The sequence below is a fragment of the Barbatula barbatula genome (genome assembly GCF_947034865.1).
Source record: "Barbatula barbatula genome assembly, chromosome: 10".
NCBI classification, from domain to species: domain Eukaryota; kingdom Metazoa; phylum Chordata; class Actinopteri; order Cypriniformes; family Nemacheilidae; genus Barbatula; species Barbatula barbatula.
In genome coordinates, this window is record NC_136773.1 from 1,760,392 (window position 1) to 1,782,235 (window position 21,844).

A 21,844-nucleotide genomic window follows, 5' to 3' on the forward strand; every position below is an offset into this window, starting at 1 on the left:
GGAATGGGTGTTAAAGCACCGGAGCTCCAGGTGCTGGTGAGCTAATGTTTCGTGGGCGGCCCGCAGTGTTAACTGCTGGCGGGGTGTTGGCAGGAGGCCGAAGCTGGCCTATGATGAGAGGGACCGGCAGGTTCATGGAGTCCGGGAAATCCTTGCCGATACCTGCGCTCGCAGAAGTCCTGCTGTGCCGGCTTCCCCGCGGGCGGCCACAACGAGCCGCGGAGGTGGATTGCCCGGGCCGGGAATAAGGAGAACCGCGAGCCGTGCCCGGCTTGGCGGTGGACTTTTCCGTAGCGCACTTCGGTGAGGCGGTTTCCGCCAGTGAAGAGGCGTAGAGGCAGAAAAGCTCCGCCTTGGTCAACCGCCTGTGAAATTGCAGATCCGCGTTAATACAGAGCAAGTTGTAGGCCCAGGACGATCCATTTCTGGATGGCGGGGATCGTATTGTGAGTGGAGGTGTAGGAAGAAGCGGGGGAAGGAGGTGGACATCTCTTTGGGCCAGGTGATGAAGTACCACCTCTGGATTTAGCCTTTTGAGGTGTAGAACGGCGGAGCTGGCGGCCCAGTGATGAAGCCGGGAAATCGCTTGATGATTCCGATCCTGAGCTGGATTGATGAGACGCGCTCGGCGGCGCTGAAAAAATTTCGGTTGACAGACAAGTCGTCGATGACGGGGGTCTCGGACATATTGCAAACTATCGTCGATGCTTATTCTTAAGAGATCGAGCAGGTAAAATGGTTTCCTTATTTATGAGCAAGCTCGCTATGGCAGATTGTGAATGTGCGGTGACTGCTGATTGTAGACCAGCCGGCTGATTATATGCTACGGCTCCTCCCGAACTTTGTTAATTAAACATCATGTGTCATCTTTTACCAGCAATAAGAGATGTTAGGTCGGTAAACAATAAAATAGTTTCTCAATCTCCAATCTTTAGGTTTACTTAATCTCTGGGATTTTTCTTTATATTGTCAAGGTCAATGCACTGACGTTTTGGCTTTTTTGCATGTTTTCACTCTATACAGACGTGTCATTATATAAACACCATCACACTGACACGAAAAATATAACCGACATAAATGTCTTTTGACGTAACCAGCCAATAGCAGCTTTCGGGCGTGCAATGATCCTAGACAATTTAATCCAGATATACTAATAATGCACAACAGGTGCGTTTGAAGAACCGTATTAACCAGATCATAATTGGCAGGATTAGGTGATCTTGTAGGTTTCATTTGGTCTTGGATGTAGTAAGCGGCGTACGATGAACAAGCCACAGACCAAATTGACAGGAGAGTAATAAACACAAACACAGAAAACACGAGCTGCGTGACTGACACATGCTGATATATCAGGCGGAAGTGTAGGTAAAGTCTAATATGGTGAACTGAAATACTACGATTTCTTTTTTTTTATGTTAAAGAATTTTAATAATTGACTAGTTAGACATGAGATTTGTGATGTGTATGATACTGTATTCACAAAATGAAAGCCATCCCAGATGCAAGTGACTTCATTTGACTCCAGTGCAACACAAATTTATATTAAAATGCTGTCGAGTTATCTCGTGGTAAATTCATTTGTTCTCACCTGTATTGTCATTTGCACGTTTCATCACGAGAGTTGCAACAACCAAAGAGATTCGAAGATTTTTTATTCCTTCACAAGATGAAATCAAGTCTGCATTTATTTTTAAAACATGTTCATACTATATTTTGAATCAGTGATCAACGTTTGCACATCAAGTTTAACATTAGAAAATATGTAGGATTTCATTTTGCCATACTACCAATCATAAGAGAGTTTCTATTGGGTCTGCAGATATCTAGCTTCCTGCCTAAAACTGCACATTGTATAAAAATGCACAGGCAATATTTTTAAAGCGTCAACATATTTGTTTTAAAACCTGCTTTAAGGATTTTAAGGTGGAATATGACTTCTGCCATGAGTATAACGTGTTAAGGAAAACAGAGGTCATTTACTTTTTAGCACAGGAAGACCATCTCATAAACAGACAATTCTTCTTTTCATCTACAATGTGAATCGTTTACTCATTCATTTTTTTCCCAGTCAATTTATTGCATTCCCACTGATCCATCAGTCCCATTCCTCATCGTCTCTGTCAGGATTGTCCTCCCACTGCGGTTCACGAAACTGGATGTTAGCCAGCATGTCCCGCATGGCCACCATCAGTCGATTCACTTCCTGGTTCAATTCTTGCCCAGCACGAGCCACTTCCTGTCCATCTTCGGTCCCCTGGAAAAAAGCAAATGTAGATATTTCGATTGAATAATTCTCCTAATAGTTATGGACATGGTGGACCCAAAGAGAGCCGAATGAAGAGCTGATACACAAAGGCTTGGGTGGTACAGTCTTTGTTTCCTAACTTGGGTTGAACAAAGAGAAACTACATCCTAAGGTTTTTTGGTGGGAGAACGAGCCATGTTGTGCTACTCTTGATACTATTTCTAAGGGAATTCAACACACCACGGTCTACAAAGTCCCTTACTGTTTTGTAGTCGAGAACAAGAGATTATTGTGCTGTGTTTTTATGTTAGACTGAGGGACAGGGGCTTGCTTATTCAGATTGTCTTGCCTGTTTTTGAATCTCATGGAGAAATCCGAGGGATCTGATGTCTCGTGTAATTGAACGCGATTTAGTTTTCTACATCTACAGTCAATTGTATTTTCTGGCACTGAGCTTTCTAGATAAAATGGACACCAAGAAACCAACTCTTGATCCGTTCCAGTTGACTTACGAGGTTGGACGATGCACTACAGTCTAAATAAGAATGACGATGACACTCAAGCACAAGAACTCTTTGTAGTTTTAGCTGTGGAAGATCATCGTTTTTATGATGCATGGCAATGCAGACTGTCAGCTCTGTGTTTTGTCTGTTGTTTTCCTTCAAATGATTGTGTACCATATATAAACATTTGTATTAGCAAGTGATGCTGATTTAGTCATTTCTGTTGTGCATATAGTAATAGTTCTAGACTTTTACATTATTTGGATTATTGGAGAAATGTGTATTAGATTCTGTTGCTAAAGGAAGAATACTATATTTAAATTGTTTTATCCATCTATCTAGTTTATTTGCAAACAGTTAGGTTTTATGCTTAAGTCATGCCATTAAAACAGCGACATCTGCTGACGGACACAATGCTTCCATTTCACGGGAACATGCCAGCTGAAGATAATGAGGAAATGATGTCGCTTCATTTGCCAAGTGCCTTCAAACTAATGCGACGCACATGCCCTGCTCACTCCAAAGTCTAAACTCCTCCGCATATAGGAATGATGATTGTATTTGGAACTCTGCCTGTGACTGTTCGGTATGAATACACGTACCGCCACACCCCTACATTTTATGAATCTGAAATCTTTACACAAATATTCAATCTACTCGTGTTTGATGAATGAGGCCCACTGAGTCTAAATATCCGGCAAAAACAGCAATGACATCACAACTAACTACAGATAGATCCTGGTGGATAATAAAAGATAAAACTGTCTACGTTCAAAACTTTTCTTGGCAGATCATTTCAAATGGATTGTAACTGTGCTTGGACATGTGTGACATCTCACCTGCATGTTGAAGTTAGGCAGCAGCGAACGGAAGAACAGAGATAAAGTGCTTTCATTTGAGGCTCCAGTATTCTGCCTAATAAACAGACAAACCTTAATGTTAAAAATGTTCAAAAATATCAGAATCAAAACCCCCAAAACGTGTAATTCACTAGTTAGAAAGGCTGACAGAATCATATCGTAAATATTAGGCAGGACATGTCTGGTTACTATTGAACTTGACTTTAAGCTGAAGGTCTCATAAATCGCAGGGGTCCCGGGGTGGCAGATACAGTCAACACAAAATTATTCCCACAGCTCATGACAATTTTGTGCGAGTACATGATACGCGTCAGAAAGCTCACCGTCCACCTGTTGTCCATCAGTGAAAGGGCATCAATCTGACAATATTCAGGGTACATTAAATTGCCCTACCAATAATTTGGAAGAAACAATGTCATCTGAATAAAATGGTGAATAAATTAAATCAAATGTATATTTTTGGATGTACTGTCCCTTTAAGACAGGTTTAAAAACAGATGACAACTCTCTTTGACTTGAGCCTGGCTATACAGGACACTTACACATTATTTACAGTTTTTTTTTCACCTGCTTACAAGCATTGTTCAATACTGAAGCCACATCTTCAAAACTCTTCACACGTTCAGCAAAACAGAATTCTGTGCAGTCCAAACTGTGAATCATGTTTCATTGCGTTCAGTGACCACATTCTTCAAAATTCACAAATTCATTCATACTCTACAACCTGTAGAACACTATATATGTTCAACACATCTTTCAAATGCTAACACACTGCTTTCAAAATGCTTAAAAACACATTCAAACAGAATGATGACACATTTCTGCAGTAAAACATTTTTACGTATATATTGTATATTTTATTAAGAGTACATAAGTAGAAAAAGATTTTTTCCTGAAAGTTTTATGACCAGATGACTTTACTGTACATGAATGTGAGTGTGAAGACATTTCTCCTGAAGACTGCCAGCGTTGGATTAGATATTCACACTGTATTTTTCCAGATGCATTGCCAGAGAAGAGAGAGAGAGGACTAGAACCCTCACAGTTATTTACAATGAACGTGGTGTTGTTGTGTTGACATTTTATCTTGTTATCTTTTACGGTAATTATCATAGCAACCCTGGAATTTCAGGATTTTCCGTCAGATTTTTTTCACAGTTGACTGTAATAACCTCACTGTATTCATTTATAATGTAACATTATAGCGTGACATTTGTGTCAATAATCTTCAAGCACAGGTGACTCCGAGTGGTGGGAGGGGGCCCCCAAATCAAATTCTGCTTAGGGCCCCCAAGAGGCTCGGGCCGGCACTGTTGGTAATACAGACTGTGTGAAGACTTTTGAATATGTGGCTTCAGTATTGAACAATGCTTGATAGCAGTTGAAAAAACTGTAAATGATAAGCATAGAGCATGTTAATAAATACCTCAGGTATCATTTTAGTTCATGGCAATTATTTGGCATGTTACTGAATCCCCCTGGGAAGCCTACAGTATGACATGTGGACATGCTAAGCTTGTGTCTTAGAATTGGTTGAATATTTAACCTTTTTGGAATCACTATAAAAGTGTAAAGGTTTGGTGTCCTGTGGTGTTCTTGTAGCTCCCTCGGTAGGGCATCACAATAACAGCGCAAAGGTCATATACTACACAAATAAACATTTAACGCACAGACTTAAGGAAAACATTTGCATGTAAATAATACCTTTCTGGCCTGGTGTAAGATACAATAGAGTCCAGCGGAGGGAGGGGGTCAAAACCCATTCCTGGCTGTGTGGTCACTTCCTGTAGGAGGGACAAAAAAAATACTGTAGCACTAATAACATGATACAAAGGTCGGAGAACATAATTGTCAAAATATTTTCATTGCATGCTGTAGAATTATGATCAAATAAACATGAAAAAGTTCAATTGCACATACATGAATGTTTTCATGTATATAAAGTGTTTCTGAAGTCATGCTTGGTCCATCATAAGTGAACATTCATTGTTGACATGCAGCTTAAAGTCTGTCACTCTATTCTACATACTAAGACTCGTAGGGTTATTTGTTCACAGTACTATATACAGGGTTGGGAACAGAGATCTGTTTTTTTAAAAGAACCGGAACCGTGAGCAATTTATACGTTTCGGTTCAAAAACGGTTGTGGTGTGACGCGAGGCCAAGCGCTTGCGCCCCGTTTCCCATAAAGCATGTCAGAAACCTTTACTAACGGAATACATCCTTTTGAAAAACACAGCTGAAGCAAAGGGGGTTTCGTGACACTTTAAGTCTGGTTTGCCTAATTTAGTATCAGGTGTGAATGAATGCGGTGTGAACGAGGCGCATGTCTCACTAGAGGAAGAGTAGCTGTCGCTTCCTTGATTTCAGACATCATCACATGTCTATGGATGTTTCTGGGAGCACTCTGGTATCTCAGCTTCCTTCTATTAATAAAAGACCAACAGATGAAAATCAACATTTACAAATTTCATACTCTGGCAGAATGTAGTCAGAGTGCAGTCTGGTCTTAAACAACACACTCACAAGCCTTCCAAAGTAAGTTCGTTGACTACCTGATCAAATCTGCAACCATATCGCAGAAATCATCAATTCTACTTGAAATTGTTTTTTCAGGGGGGTGAACCAGTCCACCAGTAACCAAAGCTGTGTTCACAGTTTACCGACACATAACAGGCTTATGAATTGCTGATTGCGAGAAATGTCTCTAAAGACATTAAATCAATGCATCTAGAGGATTTTGCACATCTATAGATATAAACTTGTGGGTTACGTGGCCATATAGCACACTAGTGGTCCGTATAGTGCCCCCTGGTGGTAGGTGACATGACAGAAAATTTGAAAACAAATAGATTTTTTCAGCACTTTTGACAATTTTGCTTTTCAATGGCAAAGATGCTATTTATACAAACATACATATACATACATTACGAAACTCGACTGTAGTTCTCAAAGTGTGTAATACGTGCTAGTAAGCGCTGTATCAACATTTTCATGGGATATATTTCTAGTAACCACAAAAGTGACTGTTTCTAAGATTGCAACAGTTTCTATGTAAAAACATGTCAGAATTGATAAATGCATCAAACCCTTTCAAGCAAAGGTCACAGTTTGTAAAAACCGCCGCTAGAGGGCGCACGATCAAAACAACATCAACAATGGCGTAGCCTGATGGCGCAGTGAAGGAGCGTGGAATGATGGGACCTGTTGTCTTCAACTCCACCGCTGTTGGCCATCAATCAGACGGGAACGAGACATCATGTGAGCGGATGAGGAAAAGTAATAAAGTTTATAAATGTTGTATAATTGTGACTGTTTGAAACAAGCTAGTGGCTTGTTAGACACTACCTCTGCATTTGTCCACGACATGCGGTTTCTACGGCAGTAAAGGCGACTGCACAGCACCATGTCACTGTTTAAAATGACGATTTTATCATCATTTACAAGTAGTTGGACATATGAGATATTGTAAGTTCTCATCTGAACAAAATATTTAACACTGGCCTAGTGGTTTTAGGATATTTTTCAGCAAAATTGTTACAAACTGCACCTTTAAGACAGTGGTTTTTCATTTGAATTAATTTTATTCAATTCGAATGATTGTGGTATTAGTCAAGTCCATGTTTTGAAAAAAAAGTTAACATTTATTAAAGATCATTCAGCGTTTTTCAGATAAAAAATAATAATTCCATTTGCAGGTGTCTTCAAAGGTTAGTGTGACCTTTCATTCTATAGAGATGTCACAAGCTCACAGTCGAGGTCTTCTCGGGTCCAAAGATCTTACCCGACCTGAAATTACCCGAATCACTTTTACCCGAACCCGACATGCCAATTTTTTATTTATTTTTTAAAGCCCTGAAACCCGAGACAGACCCGATAACGTTAGACCCGAGTCCGACCCGACCCATCGTATATTTTTTTAAAACCGACTAGTCCTAAATGTAAACGTTATTAATGAAAATCGGGTCTCGTGCTGGACCTCGGGTTTCGGATCTAAGTGGACCCGTGAAGACCTCTAGTTCACAGTACAAGCCCGAGTATAATATCAGGAAGGTACAATTGTGCATAAACAAAGACGCAACACAAATAGTAAAATAATGCGTTTCTTACTTGTTTTGGCATTCCTCCACATAAGGGTCATGTGTGTCCACTCTCTTCAACACTTTCCCAACGTTCTCCTCCAACCAAAGCATCAGTCCGGCATCTTTCCACATACTGTGACAACGGCCCACGTACAGAAACACTAACTCTGCCAAAGCGGGCAGCTGCCTGAGCGGAGCAGTGAATGAAAAGACAACTGCATTCTCAAAACAGAAGGAAATCTGTGACATAGAACCTTTCAAACCCAGTAAGTGTGTGTGAGGGGGTGAAAACTGAAAATTACCCTATTTGGCTTTTAGGCCCAAAGAACGCGTGAGAGGACACGGCAGCGTCAGGCTGAACCGTGCACAAGTCCAAAAGGGGCATCAGGGCTGTGAAATGGAAAACTCAGAATTTACATACGTCGACATTATTCTTCAAACATGCTCATCTGTGTATTGAGGTGTGATGATGACTTGATAGACAAAAGGCAATAAAAGGTTACTTAGGCCACATTCACAACTGAAAAACAATAAAGCCAGATTTACACCACATCCAAACCAAACACCACACAACATGTGATAAGCTATTTGTCTGTCCATACTGATGGAAATAATGAGCGCGACAATCCATCACAAAACTCAGCCAATCAAACAGTTTTTGTCTGTTCGGTCATCCTATTCTTGTGACTTCAGTGATGCCTCACCAGACGCAATGCTATAATTTGGGATTCTAAACATTACATTATACAGGTTGACGGATTAATATTCATGATGTGCAGAACTTACTGTGTGAATGTGGCTTTAGTTATTTAGCATTTCAGTTGTACCACTGATAGGAACATTAATAGAGCCTAGCTACGGTTTAAAATCCAACATTCTCCGAATTGAATTAAAAGGATTACAGAAAAACCCTTTTTAAATAACCATGTCAATCAACATTCCAGATGCTGTGCGACCAGATCAAACCGCTGGTTATTCCAGTCGTGTCACATGAACTTCACGTCAGTGAATGTGTTTTCCATCACAGGTTTTGAGCATTTCTGTGACGTTATCGTACACACATTTGTAGAATTGAGGTGCATCTTGACATTTCCATCCACCTATTTTATGCGATCTCCCAAAAGGTGCATAAATATTGGTGGACGAAAACATAGCTAATGATGACTTTCCTATAAAAATAATGTCACAATGTCAAATTTCATTCTTAAAAAGCGCCAGGTGTGAATAAGCTTGTTAGTGTGAAAGGGCCTTGGGTCAAAATACTGTACATCTGAACCTTTTAAAGACCGCTGTCACTGACAAGCTAATGAGAAACAGCACGGCTAATGTTCTATAAACCTTTTCCAGCAACACGTGTTCCAGACAGACACTGACACTTTTGTCTGTCAGTTGGGATGTGAATTATCAGTGCGTATATTTTCTCAGTGCCTGATGCCACAAATACTGCCGGAAACAAATAAACCCAAACTCACCTCCGGGAAACATAATAAAAGCATTTTGCAGAAGTACATCAGCTTTCTGTCTCAGCTGCTGGCTCTCCTCAGGTGAAATGTCTTCCTGTTGGCTGAGGTGATAGTGGGAAAGAGCCACGGAAAAGGCAAAGTTTGGCAGCTGGGACAGATTTCGATGGACCTGAATAAACACAAAAATATTTACAGGTATGTCTGGATGAACAAGACATGAAGCTTTGACAAGCCACACATTATTTATCAATTTAATCCATTTATTAGGATCTTGAGAGGAATTTGTTTTATATGGCGACTACCAAAAGTAGATAGAGGGTAGAAATTTTCAACGATAACGCTTCATGTGTTGTGCACAAGACACAATGGCATACTATATGATACTCTCTGACGAGTAATCTTTCATCGTTTATGATGTATGTGATGTCATTAAGAACTACGGAAGTAACTAGAATGCCTGCAAACTCGCCGCGATTCTTACTTCTGCGTCAGGCCTATGTCGTGGGCTGACGAACACCTCTCCAAAAATGTAACGTAACTATGCAGCAATTTGATGCGGACCGCAAGCACTGTGATTGATAAGCTCGAACCAGTCCTTCAGGTAGAAAACAGCAATAGCGTTACGGTCTGATCCAAAAGCGCAGTTTAAAAACCCCTCGCCGCCGTGAATGAGGGTTAAGATTTAGTTGTAGGTCTCCGCTGGTGGTTCTAGCGCTGGGGTAGTAAATCTACACTTTGCTGGAGAAGCGTTAACAAACTATTGCGCAAAAAAAACCTATGTAATCCGCCATTGATGCCTTTATTTCTCCTTCGTTGTGTTTGGATGTACTCGCGCATACCACACCCCCACACCTAATACACATGCGCACGATGTCGTTTTCTCATTCTTGAGTACTTCGGGGTTTACACAAAAATGAGAACGCCGTGGTTTTCAAAAACTTGCACTTTGAAATCCGTTTTAAAAAGTTGCGTTATCAGTCCCCTAAAACGCTGTTTCCGTGTAAACAGACAGCCATATCGCATACATTGTTTTGCGCTTTCACTTAAAAATGGTCTGGTGTAAACGGCCCCTAAGCAAATTATTTGTTCTTCTCTATTTAACAACTCGAGCAGCAACAAAAGTTGTCTTGCCGCTATCACCGCTAATGCTTCTCTGTCAACATACACAACAAGCTCATTCTTCTTCAGGTCTTGTCTTGGTTACACAAGCAACACGCCCGTGGATACTGTTAACAATGACAGCTCATTGCCTGTCGACGCAGACAACCCTAACCCTAACGCAGAACTATAAACAAAAAACGATGCGTTGCCAACTGCGCAGATCGGCCATATGCTCCTTATGCTCTTAATGCAGCCCTACACTGAAGTCTTCAAACTTGCTCTACAACAGCAGAATTTATTTCTAACCCATGCCACACAAAAAAATTTAAACTTAAACAATTTACACTCACAAAAATTTTGTACATTTTAAAGCTGTGAAATCAATTAAATATATTATTTAAATTGAGTAAATGTAAGTAAAAAAAAAAAGTAAATCTGAATAACTCAAATTTTTCTATTAGAATTCACCAAAAATATTAAGTGAAGTTAATAAAATACTTATTTTTACATTATATATGTAAATTTTAGAGAAATAAAATTGGATTTTTTACAAATGTTTTATGTCCTATCCATTTTTTTACACCTTTACATGTGTCTTAAGGATAGACTAGAAGAAGCCGGTCTCATACTAAAGGATTCTAGGCCAAATTTTACCCGGAATTTCACTTCCCGAGAAACTTTGAAAAGATTGTGTCAACGACTTTGTTAAGGTCAGATGTTCAGTCCAGATTATCGAGTGATGCGAGGCATTCACAGATCGAATTTTACACCTCTCGGCGGACCCAATCCTATCAAATATTTAGGATTTTAAATCAGGTGAAGTATGTCCTACAAGGCACAGGTCAGAAAATAGTTATTTGGTCAGAACAAACGCAGATATATTACTGGATCAGATAAAATGTAAATGTTTTAAAATCAACCGTGTTTCTTGACATCTCTAAATCATCATTAAAAGCTCGGGGTAAGATAAAAGACAGTTTTGAATGCTGATTGTTTATGTACTCACTCAATAAATGATTATGATTTAATGCTTGAATAATTAACTTATAACACTGACAACATTTGTTCATCCTACATACATAAGCACCAAACAATGAACAAAAAAACCCTTCAATGACAAATGCAATGGGTTGAGTAAGGATGTGTCTTTACCTCCCATTCCTCATAGAGTCGGATGACAGTGGTGTACTGGCGACAGCGCAAACACAGAAAGTCAAAGAGTAGCAGCATACAGAGGGGGTCATTATCTGGATCCAGACTGCAAATACATTTGAAAAACCATAAATAAACTAACAAACAATGTGTGATGATTAGAAATTCATACTGTGCTAATAATTAGATATATTTTGGTTACTTGTGTATCCCTAATATTCCACTTATTTTCTATTATCTACTTTAAGTTATGTTTAAGGTTATAGTCATTGCATCTATGAAGCATGATGGATCTTTGGCATTAATGCATTGGATGTGGAAGTGTTGTACCTCAAGATCAGTTTGCAGTACTCCAGGGCTGTGCGAGGACAACCTCTCTTCTCCAGAAACATCACATGCTTAAAAAGAGCCAAATAAAATGCCCTGCAGACACAGACAAGAAAAAATACGCTTTCATTCTTGATGCATGCTTTTGGAAGGTTATTCAAGGATTGTACCTCCATGTTCAAAACCAACAGTGTAGGTACTTATTTGTCAGGGCTATGATAACAATGCTGTGTGTGTTCTAAAACCTTGTGACCTGCCTCCAAATGACATTAATGAGTTATTAAAAGAAGACCGCAGAGGAAACAAGAAAAATGTCATAAAAACAAGCAATTCATAATGAACGGTATATCAAATATGTTATTCTACTAATACTGTGTTTTACTTTTGTATTTTACTATAGGTTGTCACTGGACTTTTAGTTTGGATTTGATTTCCCGTGTCATGTTCCATGGTCTTTTGTGGTCTCTTAAGCTGTGTCCCAATTCGAAGACTTTAAAGTGAGGAATCATCTTCAACTGGTTGCATTTAATAAACTGAATGCATTCAAGCATCTAGACGTGGTGAAGACAACTTAAATATCAAACCGAGCATCAGAATGGGGATTTAAAGGTCCAGTGTGTCATTTTTTGGAGGATCTATTGACAAGAATGCAATATAATATAAAGTACATAACTATGTGTTCAGAGGTGTATGAGGACCTCACATAATTTCTATCTACATACACCTCGGGTCCCCTTACATGGAATTCATGTTGTTTCTACAGTAGCCCTAAACGGACAAACTGCTCGACAGACCGCGTTTCGTAAAAAAAGCTAAGAAGCAAAAACATGACGACATCTTAGTTCTGTTCAGCCACCGCAGTGCTTCAAAAGGGAGAGTGGAGTGAGCCGTTGATTGCAGTTTGCAACATCACCACAAGATGATGCTAACATCTCCACATTGTGCCTTTAAGTGACTTTGAACGTGGCATTGTAGTTGCAGGGATGCAAACAGATAAAGGGTAAAAAGGTGAGAACATTGCACTGCACTCATTATTTATATTAATATTATATATATATATGAATATATTTATATAAAATATTTGGCTTTACGTGCTTGTTTGTAGTTACTTGAAGGTGTTTTTTATATTTTTTTATTATGTTATAGCTCTAAAACTGCCCTCTCTCTTTTCACCGTTGACAGAAGTGACTATACATACAGAGCTCAACTCTAAAGCGTTTTTGGTTCATTCTGGTTCAGATGATGGTATTTAAATAAACAGTCAATAATAAAATAAGAACAAATTACAAGCAATAGCACAAATAAACACAATTAGAGCAGGAATTAAAGGACTGCTGGGTAAGAGGCATTTCATTTCCGTCACACGTTGCAGTATTCCACCAATCACTACACACTGGTTAACTGACCAATCATAGCACGGAGGAGATACAAACATGCACGGTATGTGGAAAATACAGCGTTTTTAACCTTAAATCGTGTACACACATTTCATGACATCTAAAACAAACGATAATATTTGTTTTAGCCGTGTCATATGACTCCTTTAAATAGTTACATTGATGGGTGGGCTCTCTCATTTGAAAGAAGATACAAAACCAGGAAAAAAAAATGACAAAGCAACAAAACATGTCCTATCTGTGTTCTCTTACATTCTTTAACTTAAATCAATCAATTAAATCAGAGCAAAAAGATACAGTTTGGCTTCATAATCAATCAAATAAAATCCGCTTCCATCTTTGGATTTACACATCCTGATTAAAGCAGCTCAGATGTGGCATGAATTGATTTACACAGCAATAATAACTGCATCATTTATGGGGATTCATGTTTTAAATATAACTGTTTTAATGCTGAAAAATTAAAGGATTGAACATTTTCAATGATAGGCTATTTTTTTGGCAATGATAGGCCGAGTCTGGAGGAGACCAAATAAAATAAGTCTCTAAAAATATTATCTCCTGCGTGCAGCAACATTTCTCGATCTTTTCTTATCTAAAAAAGGTGAGTTTTTACAGAAAAGGTGAGGTGTTTGCACCTATGTAGTAGGTACCAGTCGGGCTGGTCTATGTATCTCAAAATATCAAAAAGGCTCCATCCTGCTTTGTATCAAAGGTTCAGGCTGGTGGTGTAATGGTGTGAGGGATATTTCTTGGCACGCTTTGGGTCCCTTAGTACCAACTGAGCTTCGTTTAAACGCCACGGCATACCTGAGAATTGACCGTGTATATCTCTTTAAAGCGGCTGCATACCCATCTTCTGATGGCTTCTTCCAGCAGGATAATTTACATTTACATTTATTCATTTGGCAGATGCTTTTATCCAAAGCGACTTACAAGTAGTTTTTTTTTATACAGTGGCACATTACTGCAGAGCAATCAGGGGTAAGGTGTCTTGCTCAAGGGCCCTTCAGTCACAACCTGCTGGCACTGAGATTAGAAGCAGCAACCTTCTGATCACAAGCCCAACGCTCTAACCATTAGGCCACAGCTGACACAGCTGATAATGCACCGTGTCACAAAGCTTGAATCATCTCAAACTGGTTTCTTGAACACGACGATGAGTTCACTGTCCTCTAAAATCACCATATCTCAATCCAATAGAGCATCTTTGGGATGTGATGGAACATGACCACCACGCCAGTGATCCCAAGTCCGGTGGTCCTGGAAGTGACTAGTCCAGAAGTTGTAGGGTTGCAGCTATTGTCGGTGCTGCCTGTGGAGGGTTCTGCTGTTTTGTGCGTTTGGGCTGCGCACTGTTCTCCTGTTCCTCCAGAGATGGCAAAAGCCACTTTAGCCCACGAGTCTACACCAGAACTTCTTTCCACAACAAAGATGGCCACTCCTGAGTTCCCAGTGCTACCTGGGACTCAGCCAAGATGGTCGCTCTGGACTTCGCTGTGCTCTGGTTTTCATCACCACCGGCTCCTCCCAGGTTTCCAGCTCTACCCTGGTTTTAGTCAATATCTACTTTTGACTCCGGTAAAATCTTCTGATAGGTCTAAGTTACTGCTAACAACAACGAGAACCAGTTTCTATCAGAGCCTCAACCTATTTGTGTTGGGCATAATGACTGTCAAAGGGCGTTGTCAATAAACATACTAATTACATGTTATGGAAAAGACATTGTGATGAAAATGTTTACAAATAAATACATAGCGATTGACGTAAATGGGTGGCAGTGTCTGCTTTACATGGTTATGCACATTTATTATCAAAGAATTTATCTTATGTGACCTGAATTGAATGCTGCCTCAACCTACATAGGAAGGAGACAGCTTACTAGGTTTAAAAACAGTCCCACTATCTTTTACTGTGCACGGGGATGACTGTGATGTGGTGTCACCTGTTTTCCGGTCTGCGATAATCCAGTCGACAAATGCCAGATGTCAGGCTGAACACAGGGTGGAATGCACACTCAAAACAATATAAAGCCTTTTCTGCAGAAACAACCAAACAAGAAAAATATTAGTATAACTTTTCGGTCACAGGAAAATAAAACGCAATTAAACCCCCAAGGGAGGACACTATTTTGCATTACAATTTAAAATGTTACATTTCATTTGTAGTAACAAGCAATGTGACTGCTTCTGAATAGAACGTTTTTAAGTTACATATCCTTTATTAGAATGTTTTTTGCTAGGACAAAGGATACACGTTTAAAAGTGAATGATCAGCTTTGATTGGTTACTGATATAGGATTAAAAACGAGACCATACTGTTGACTTGAGTACTATACTCAGTGTTGTCTCACCGATGAGGTCTCTGGCAGTCTCCTGATCGTCCTGCAAGTGACAAACATCTGAGAGCTGCAGGAGTGAATCAATATGATACGGGTTGAGCTGCAAGAGGACCTGAACGAGTACACAGAACGAAGACAGAAATGGCGACATCACATAAAATGTTGTCAAACGTCGAAAATGCATGAACACAAAAAATAAAATCCATCAATTACCACAATGTTATTTGGGTCCATGGACTCCACCGCATCAAAAAACTTAAACTGGACTTGCTGGTAGTCACGATTATGTTCAAAGGTGAAATGCTGGAGTCCGTCTTTAGACTCGACTAGACTCATTGAAATACCTGCAAAAACGATGAGAGATGAGAGAGAACGCCACAAAAGTCATTCATGCATTTCACATTTACATAGAACTTTACCAACGCTTGAGGGTTTTTAAACCAGGTCTCAAAATCTCACATACCTGTACATACATTATTTTGTGTGCAGAATTTAGCAACACTTACCTAAAATGTTTCTTGTGATCTTAAAGAGGAAATATTTTGTGATTTTAAGGTCCTAGAACAGGTTTATGCACATACACGGTTGTCATTACATTACATTAGTGGAATTCTATTGTTTTGATGATTCAAACATTATTCTAAATGTAAAAAAAAACGGTTGTTTATCCATATAAAAAACCTGGAAATGGTAATTGATGATCAGCTGAACTTCACGGATCATGTTGCCAGCCCCACACATTCCTGTAGATTTATCCTTTACAACATTAGAAAATTTCGTCTTTAGAAAAGTCCTAGTTCATGAAGCGGCAGGACTTCAAGGTCTTCAATGAACCGAAGAAGTAACTCATGAAGTTACATTGGCTCTCTCTAGTCGCTCGCTTCAAATTCAAAGCTCTGCTCTTGGACTAGAGAACTACCACTGGTTCAACACCTCCATATCTTCACTCGCTAATACAGACTTATGTACCTGCCAGATCCCTGCGCTCTGCAAACGAACGACGTCTTGTAGGGCCAACCCAATAAAATCACTCTTACGTACCTTCCCTGGATCTGTTCCACGATTATGGAATGATCTGCCGGTTGCTACAAGATCTGCAGATTCTGTAGCCATCGGCTAAAAACACATCTCTTCCATCAACACCTGACCCATTAATACAGACTTCTATTTCTTTCCTTACCAAAAAAGTGCCTAGCTTCGTGTACCTTGGTAGGCTAACTGATTTTATATGCTTCATTAACTTATCCGCTAACTCAAGTGTGAGGAGTGACGGAGCCTGTTTATTGGTTAAATATACTGAATTAATACGCTCTTCACTGAACGTGTCAACGGAGTCAAATGAACTGGTACATGTTGTTCGTGGTCTTGGTTTAATATCTTCTGTGTTCAAGGGTCTCTGTGTATAAGCATAGTGACAGAGGTTGGGATATCAGTTTCCATACTTGTAATAAACACTAGCCGGTGTCAAAAAAAAAGCTGTTATTCCACGGATAAAGTTAATAAACTCACGTTTAGCATTTTCTCCCACATGAGTCCAGTGGCTATACCGTAAACAAGAGCTTAAGGCTTTACGTAACGGAACAACGACAACGGAAAACCAAATTATTCAGATTTTATCAGCATGATATCAGACAAATTATGTTCTCAGTTTATCGGTGCCTTGAGCTGAGCTGTTACCTTATAATAGACTTCTATTGAGGAGAAAACACTAAACATCTAATCATTGAAATAAAAATAATTCTAAACACATCAGAAATGTTAGAGATATATTGCTGAAACACGTTACAAAGACTCAGAAGTGTGTTCAGGGTTTTCTAACGGTATTTGACAGTTGAGGAATGGTGACATGACAAAGGCTGCTTTCCCGCTGGTGGGTGTGGTTTCAGTGGCGACAGCAGACACGCCCCCAGCGTTTTAGAGCAGAGACCAAGATTTTGATAACTTCTTCACTTCTATTTTTTTCTCAATTCACATTTGGCTGGGTGGTTAATAACGCACTTTTCTGTTGTGTGACAAACTCAGAACACATATTTTAATGTCACTTTACTCAGACTTTAAGTTCACAGTCTACACCTGATGCAAGTTGGACCAGCTTTAATTTATTTCAAATTTAATGTTATTTATCTTTTTAAAAATATATATAGTTGAACGTTATTTAATGAACAGGCTCTATATCACGCAAATCTGTTATTGCTGTTCTGTATCTGTTATTAATGTGGTGGATTTGAGTAACAAAGAAATTTCTAATCCCCAGTTTTAAGATACCTTGCCGTCTAGGGTGAAATTAATTTGATACATAATATGATAAAATGTGTGTTCAGACAAACTACATGTGCTTTATTGTTAAACTATGTGCGTGGCAATTTAAGCAGAATCCAGAGTTGCAGCGGAGCGTCACTGTGTTATAGAGAACGATATGTTCAAATTTAAGAGATATGGCGTGAGGCGGATCATCATGGTCATCTCACACCTCCTTTGAAAAGATTGGCGACGGGGTGAATCCTAATAACATCTTTACTTAAAGATGCAAATTACCTAAATGCTCACAGCGGAAATGACCAAGACACACAGTGAAGCACTATTTTAAAGCCTTAAACTTTCTTGGAAAATCATGTAAATAGAGTCTAACCTGGTCGACTGAATCGTGGCCATGTGTCTTTAGGAACAGTCATCCAAGTGCAGCGATGAAACTGCCTCTGCCTCTGTTTCACTCTTAATATGCAAATGAACACAAAGAAAAAGGGATTTGTGGTTAAACTTTATACAGTACATTGTTTGATAGACAATATCAATGGTTATTTATTTAATTCTCTTTTGCATGTCTCCTTCCTTTTCATTTCAGCCTTCTTTTTCCTTACCACAGCAGTGTATGGTGACTGTATTTTCACATACTTCAAATGACCAAAAAAGGCTTTATAAAGTAATTCCAAAAGTTGTGGCGAAAAACAAACAAACAGATAATTATGAAAATCTTAGTTTATTCGTTTTTATCTGTGTGTGGACCATCTGTTTTGGGACGTGTGGTAGCTTGGTCATTTAGGTAAAGAATACTTCAAAAGGGACTCCAAGCACTACTAAACACCAACCTCTGGTCTCCCAGCACAGCTCGTGCTCCAAAAAACCTCTTTAGCTCCGTCTCAGGATTGAGATTCCTTTAAAACCCAAGAGAAAAAAGACAATTATGACTTGGTGTGAAATATCTGAACCTCAAATGATAATTGCACGATCAGACACATTCATCTGACCTGTGTTCCACATAAAGCAGAGGTCGGTGTTCAGAGACATTGCTGTCCGCGTTCTGATGTGACAGGCCTTTGCTCTTCTCTAGGGTGTCTAATAAAGCATCAATGTCATCTCCTGCAGCTGCGACCTCCTGGAAATCCAAACCAAACATATTCTTTTTACTTAAACAAACCCACATAACCTGAACACACTCTAATGTGTATTGTTATTTTGTGCTATCTAGATGATAAAGGTGTTGACACATGCAGTAGTTTCAGTAATTTAAACAGAATGCAACAATTGTTGTATACATGTTACTTGCTATCCGTAGCATATCATTTATTCAAAAAGATTTTTGTAACATGGTGCTATAAAGGGCAATGTGAAGCTGACCATTTTACCAGCATTTTTAGTGCTACGTTTGCAAAAACAAAGATTGTGAGAATATTTTCATTCAATGTTGAGAATTAAGTCTACGTGAACAAAGTTGTAGCAATATGAGAACAAACTTGGACTATTTTGAGAATCAATTATTTTTACATGAATGTTTTTAAAGGGCCAGAATCACCCAAAAGAAAGCAACGAGCAAAGTTTCACATTAAAGTGATAGTTCACCCCAAAATAAAAATTTAAATTATATCAAAATGTTCATTTTTGGGTGAACTACGCCTCCCATATAAAGCAGTTGTTTTCTGTGGCTTAGTGCATTAAATCTAAATATCAAATTCAGTCTTCGCCAATATCCTCGTGGTGAGTGTGCCGACATATAGGGCTAGTACGCTCACGGCGACCCAAGTGCGATTCCAGTCTCGTGGGGTCCTTTGCCGGTCATGCTCCCCTGTCTCTTTCCAGCACATTTCTGTCAACTCTCCACTTTCCAATCACAATAAAGGCAAAATGCCCAAAAACATAAATTACTAAAACAATAGCTATCAAATTCAGAACAAACCTTTTTAAAGGGGTCATATGACACGGCAAAAACAAATATTATCGTTTGTTTTAGATGTCATGAAATGTGTAAACACGATTTAAGGTTAAAAACGCTGTATTCTCCACATACCGTGCATGTTTGTATTTCCTACATTTGGCCGGTCTCAGTCCAATCACACCACGAACTGACATAGATTTGTGGGGGGTTTGGTTACACAAGGTGTTTCAAGCATTCGCTTTTAGATAGAATGCATCTTTTGTTATAACATTTTCAATTTTACATGTCCAAGACATGCATGGGCAACTTATAACACACCAAAGACACAGAAAAACACGTATTCGCGCCATATGACCCCTTTATGAAAGCATGTACAGGCTCCAGAGCCCGAGATGCGTATGCGTATTAAACAAGAAAGCACCACATCTCTGTCTGCTTGTTTCAAAATCAAATCATATCTCAATCCCACCTTTCCATTCTCAGCTGAAGCCTTTTTCTTCTTCTTTTTCTTTTTGTTGGACTTCTCATTCTGGACAGGAAAGTAGATCTCATTAAACACAAACAAGCAGATGTTTTTTTATGAGTTGCTTTTTCATGCCGTTCATCAAACCTTCACACAGTCTTTCTTCAACTGGGCTCCATCACGTCCTCTCTCAGCAAGCTCCTCATCTGATGGACATCCATCAGCATCCCCGATCTGACACACAGACACAGCAGCACAGCTGTCATGATGGCAGTGGGACGATCGGACTGTTTTTTAAACCACAGATGCTGGAATTCCATTCAAATGCAATTGAATCAAAAGATCTTTATGCTAAAACAAGGTTGTGTGTCAACAAACCATTGATTTAAACGCGGTCTTATCTTTGGCTCAAGAGCATTTAACACAGATCAGATCACCATGCCTTTAACTGGGTTTAATGGGACCGTGTAAACACCGCAGCAGCATAGAAAGTGCTCGTACCGCAGGGTGTCGTGTTTAAAGTTACCAGCTCAAATTTGTTACTGATGTTGTTCTTCAGCTTGTGTGCGTCGCATTTCACGCGCTCTTCGTCTGACACCTCGAGCTCCTGTAACGCGGCCTGCGCGCGCTGCTCGCCCTTCAACCGACGCAAAGCGCGACTCGACATGACAGATCCGTCATCAACCGATCAGTGATCAATATGATCAGAATTGATCCACTTCCGGTGTGGAGTCTCGTTCACCTACAGCGGAAATGTGTGTTCCTGAGTGGGCGGAGCTGTCTTTCTTCTTCGTGTGTTGGATGACAAACCGGCTGAACATGCGCGTTTACCGCCACCAGCTGGATAGGAGTGTCGACTGAATCATAAAAAACATGATATATTCTATAAATCTTTGGGGTTTTGCATTTAAACACTATACAAACGATTAAATACTACAAAGATTTTAAACTTTAATTATAACATGTGAAAGATGTGCACGTAATAGCGGAGGGTAGCGGGTCACCCTGGGTGAGGTGACTCATGGCCCACCTTGGAAAGCAACAACACGATTAGATCAACCCTAAAGAGATCATTTGGATGTCTTGGAGATGCGCATGTAACTCAACGTTTAAGTTCCGCATGTTTAGCGCACGAATCCCCGTTAACACCCGGGGGGAGGCAGGCAGGCCGAAAGCACCTTGGACCGCCAACGGATCCTCCTCAGACTTAATGCTAAAGAGACACAGTTCTTTCAGAATTGAGCAGTCACAATAAACTTTGTTTTAAAATGTTTTTTTCTTTATACTTCTACTGTTATTGCCCTTTAAGGATGAAATGTTTCATTATACTCATTTTTTTAATGTAGGTTAAAATATAAATAATTAACTAAAATAATAAATAAACAGTATTACATTTATTTAAAAAAATATGTAAACCTCTCAACGTCTGGGCCACGCGTCGCGCAGCTTTGAAGGAGCTCGTTCTTTGAGTCTACGTCATTAGCCTATTAGTTTATTTTTTAATATTATATAAGATTAAATTTCCACACATTCAGTCATCTCAATTCAAAAATACAGAATTATATAACATAATATATACAAACACTAAATTATAAATATCAAGTATGAAAATACAGATTAATAAACCAATAACAATAATAAGAAACAAAATAAAAAAATAAGATAAAATATAAACAGACTTACCAACATCAGTAATAATAATGATAATTAAAGAGATTTGAATATATTCTAGTTATTAGTAAAGCTTTCTTATTTTTAAC

General features: G+C 39.2%; 1 protein-coding gene across 2 annotated transcripts; it reads right to left on the reverse strand.

The window, feature by feature from the left end:
• Nucleotides 1–1,635: 1,635 nt before the first annotated feature.
• Nucleotides 1,636–21,453, reverse strand: tcf25 (TCF25 ribosome quality control complex subunit). Of its 2 annotated transcripts, XM_079465920.1 has the most exons (19): nt 21,192–21,453; nt 20,611–20,941; nt 20,232–20,318; nt 20,091–20,150; nt 18,717–18,844; nt 18,558–18,623; nt 18,101–18,183; nt 15,685–15,815; nt 15,484–15,583; nt 15,076–15,169; nt 11,737–11,829; nt 11,407–11,512; nt 9,163–9,322; nt 7,993–8,080; nt 7,719–7,877; nt 5,944–6,034; nt 5,313–5,392; nt 3,588–3,663; nt 1,636–2,254 (listed from the first exon to the last, which is right to left on the reverse strand). In XM_079465920.1, exons 2-19 carry the CDS (start codon nt 20,749–20,751, stop codon nt 2,096–2,098), a joined length of 1,902 nt encoding a protein of 633 aa, XP_079322046.1. In that variant the 5' UTR covers nt 20,752–20,941; nt 21,192–21,453; the 3' UTR covers nt 1,636–2,095. The 2 variants fall into 2 exon arrangements, with proteins under 2 accessions (XP_079322046.1, XP_079322047.1); XM_079465921.1 differs by lacking the exon at nt 21,192–21,453 and having other exon boundaries at nt 20,463–20,843.
• Nucleotides 21,454–21,844: the final 391 nt, after the last annotated feature.

Coding starts and splice junctions, on each gene's coding strand:
- tcf25 (XM_079465920.1), bottom strand. CDS start 20,751: ATGTCGAGTCGCGCTTTGCGTCGGTTGAAGGGCGAGCAGCGCGCGCAG. Junction 20,151..20,231: donor TGAAGAAAGACTGTGTGAAG/GTTTGATGAACG, acceptor TTTCCTGTCCAG/AATGAGAAGTCCAACAAAAA. Junction 11,830..15,075: donor TATCGCAGACCGGAAAACAG/GTGACACCACAT, acceptor CTGTGTCTGCAG/GGCATTTTATTTGGCTCTTT.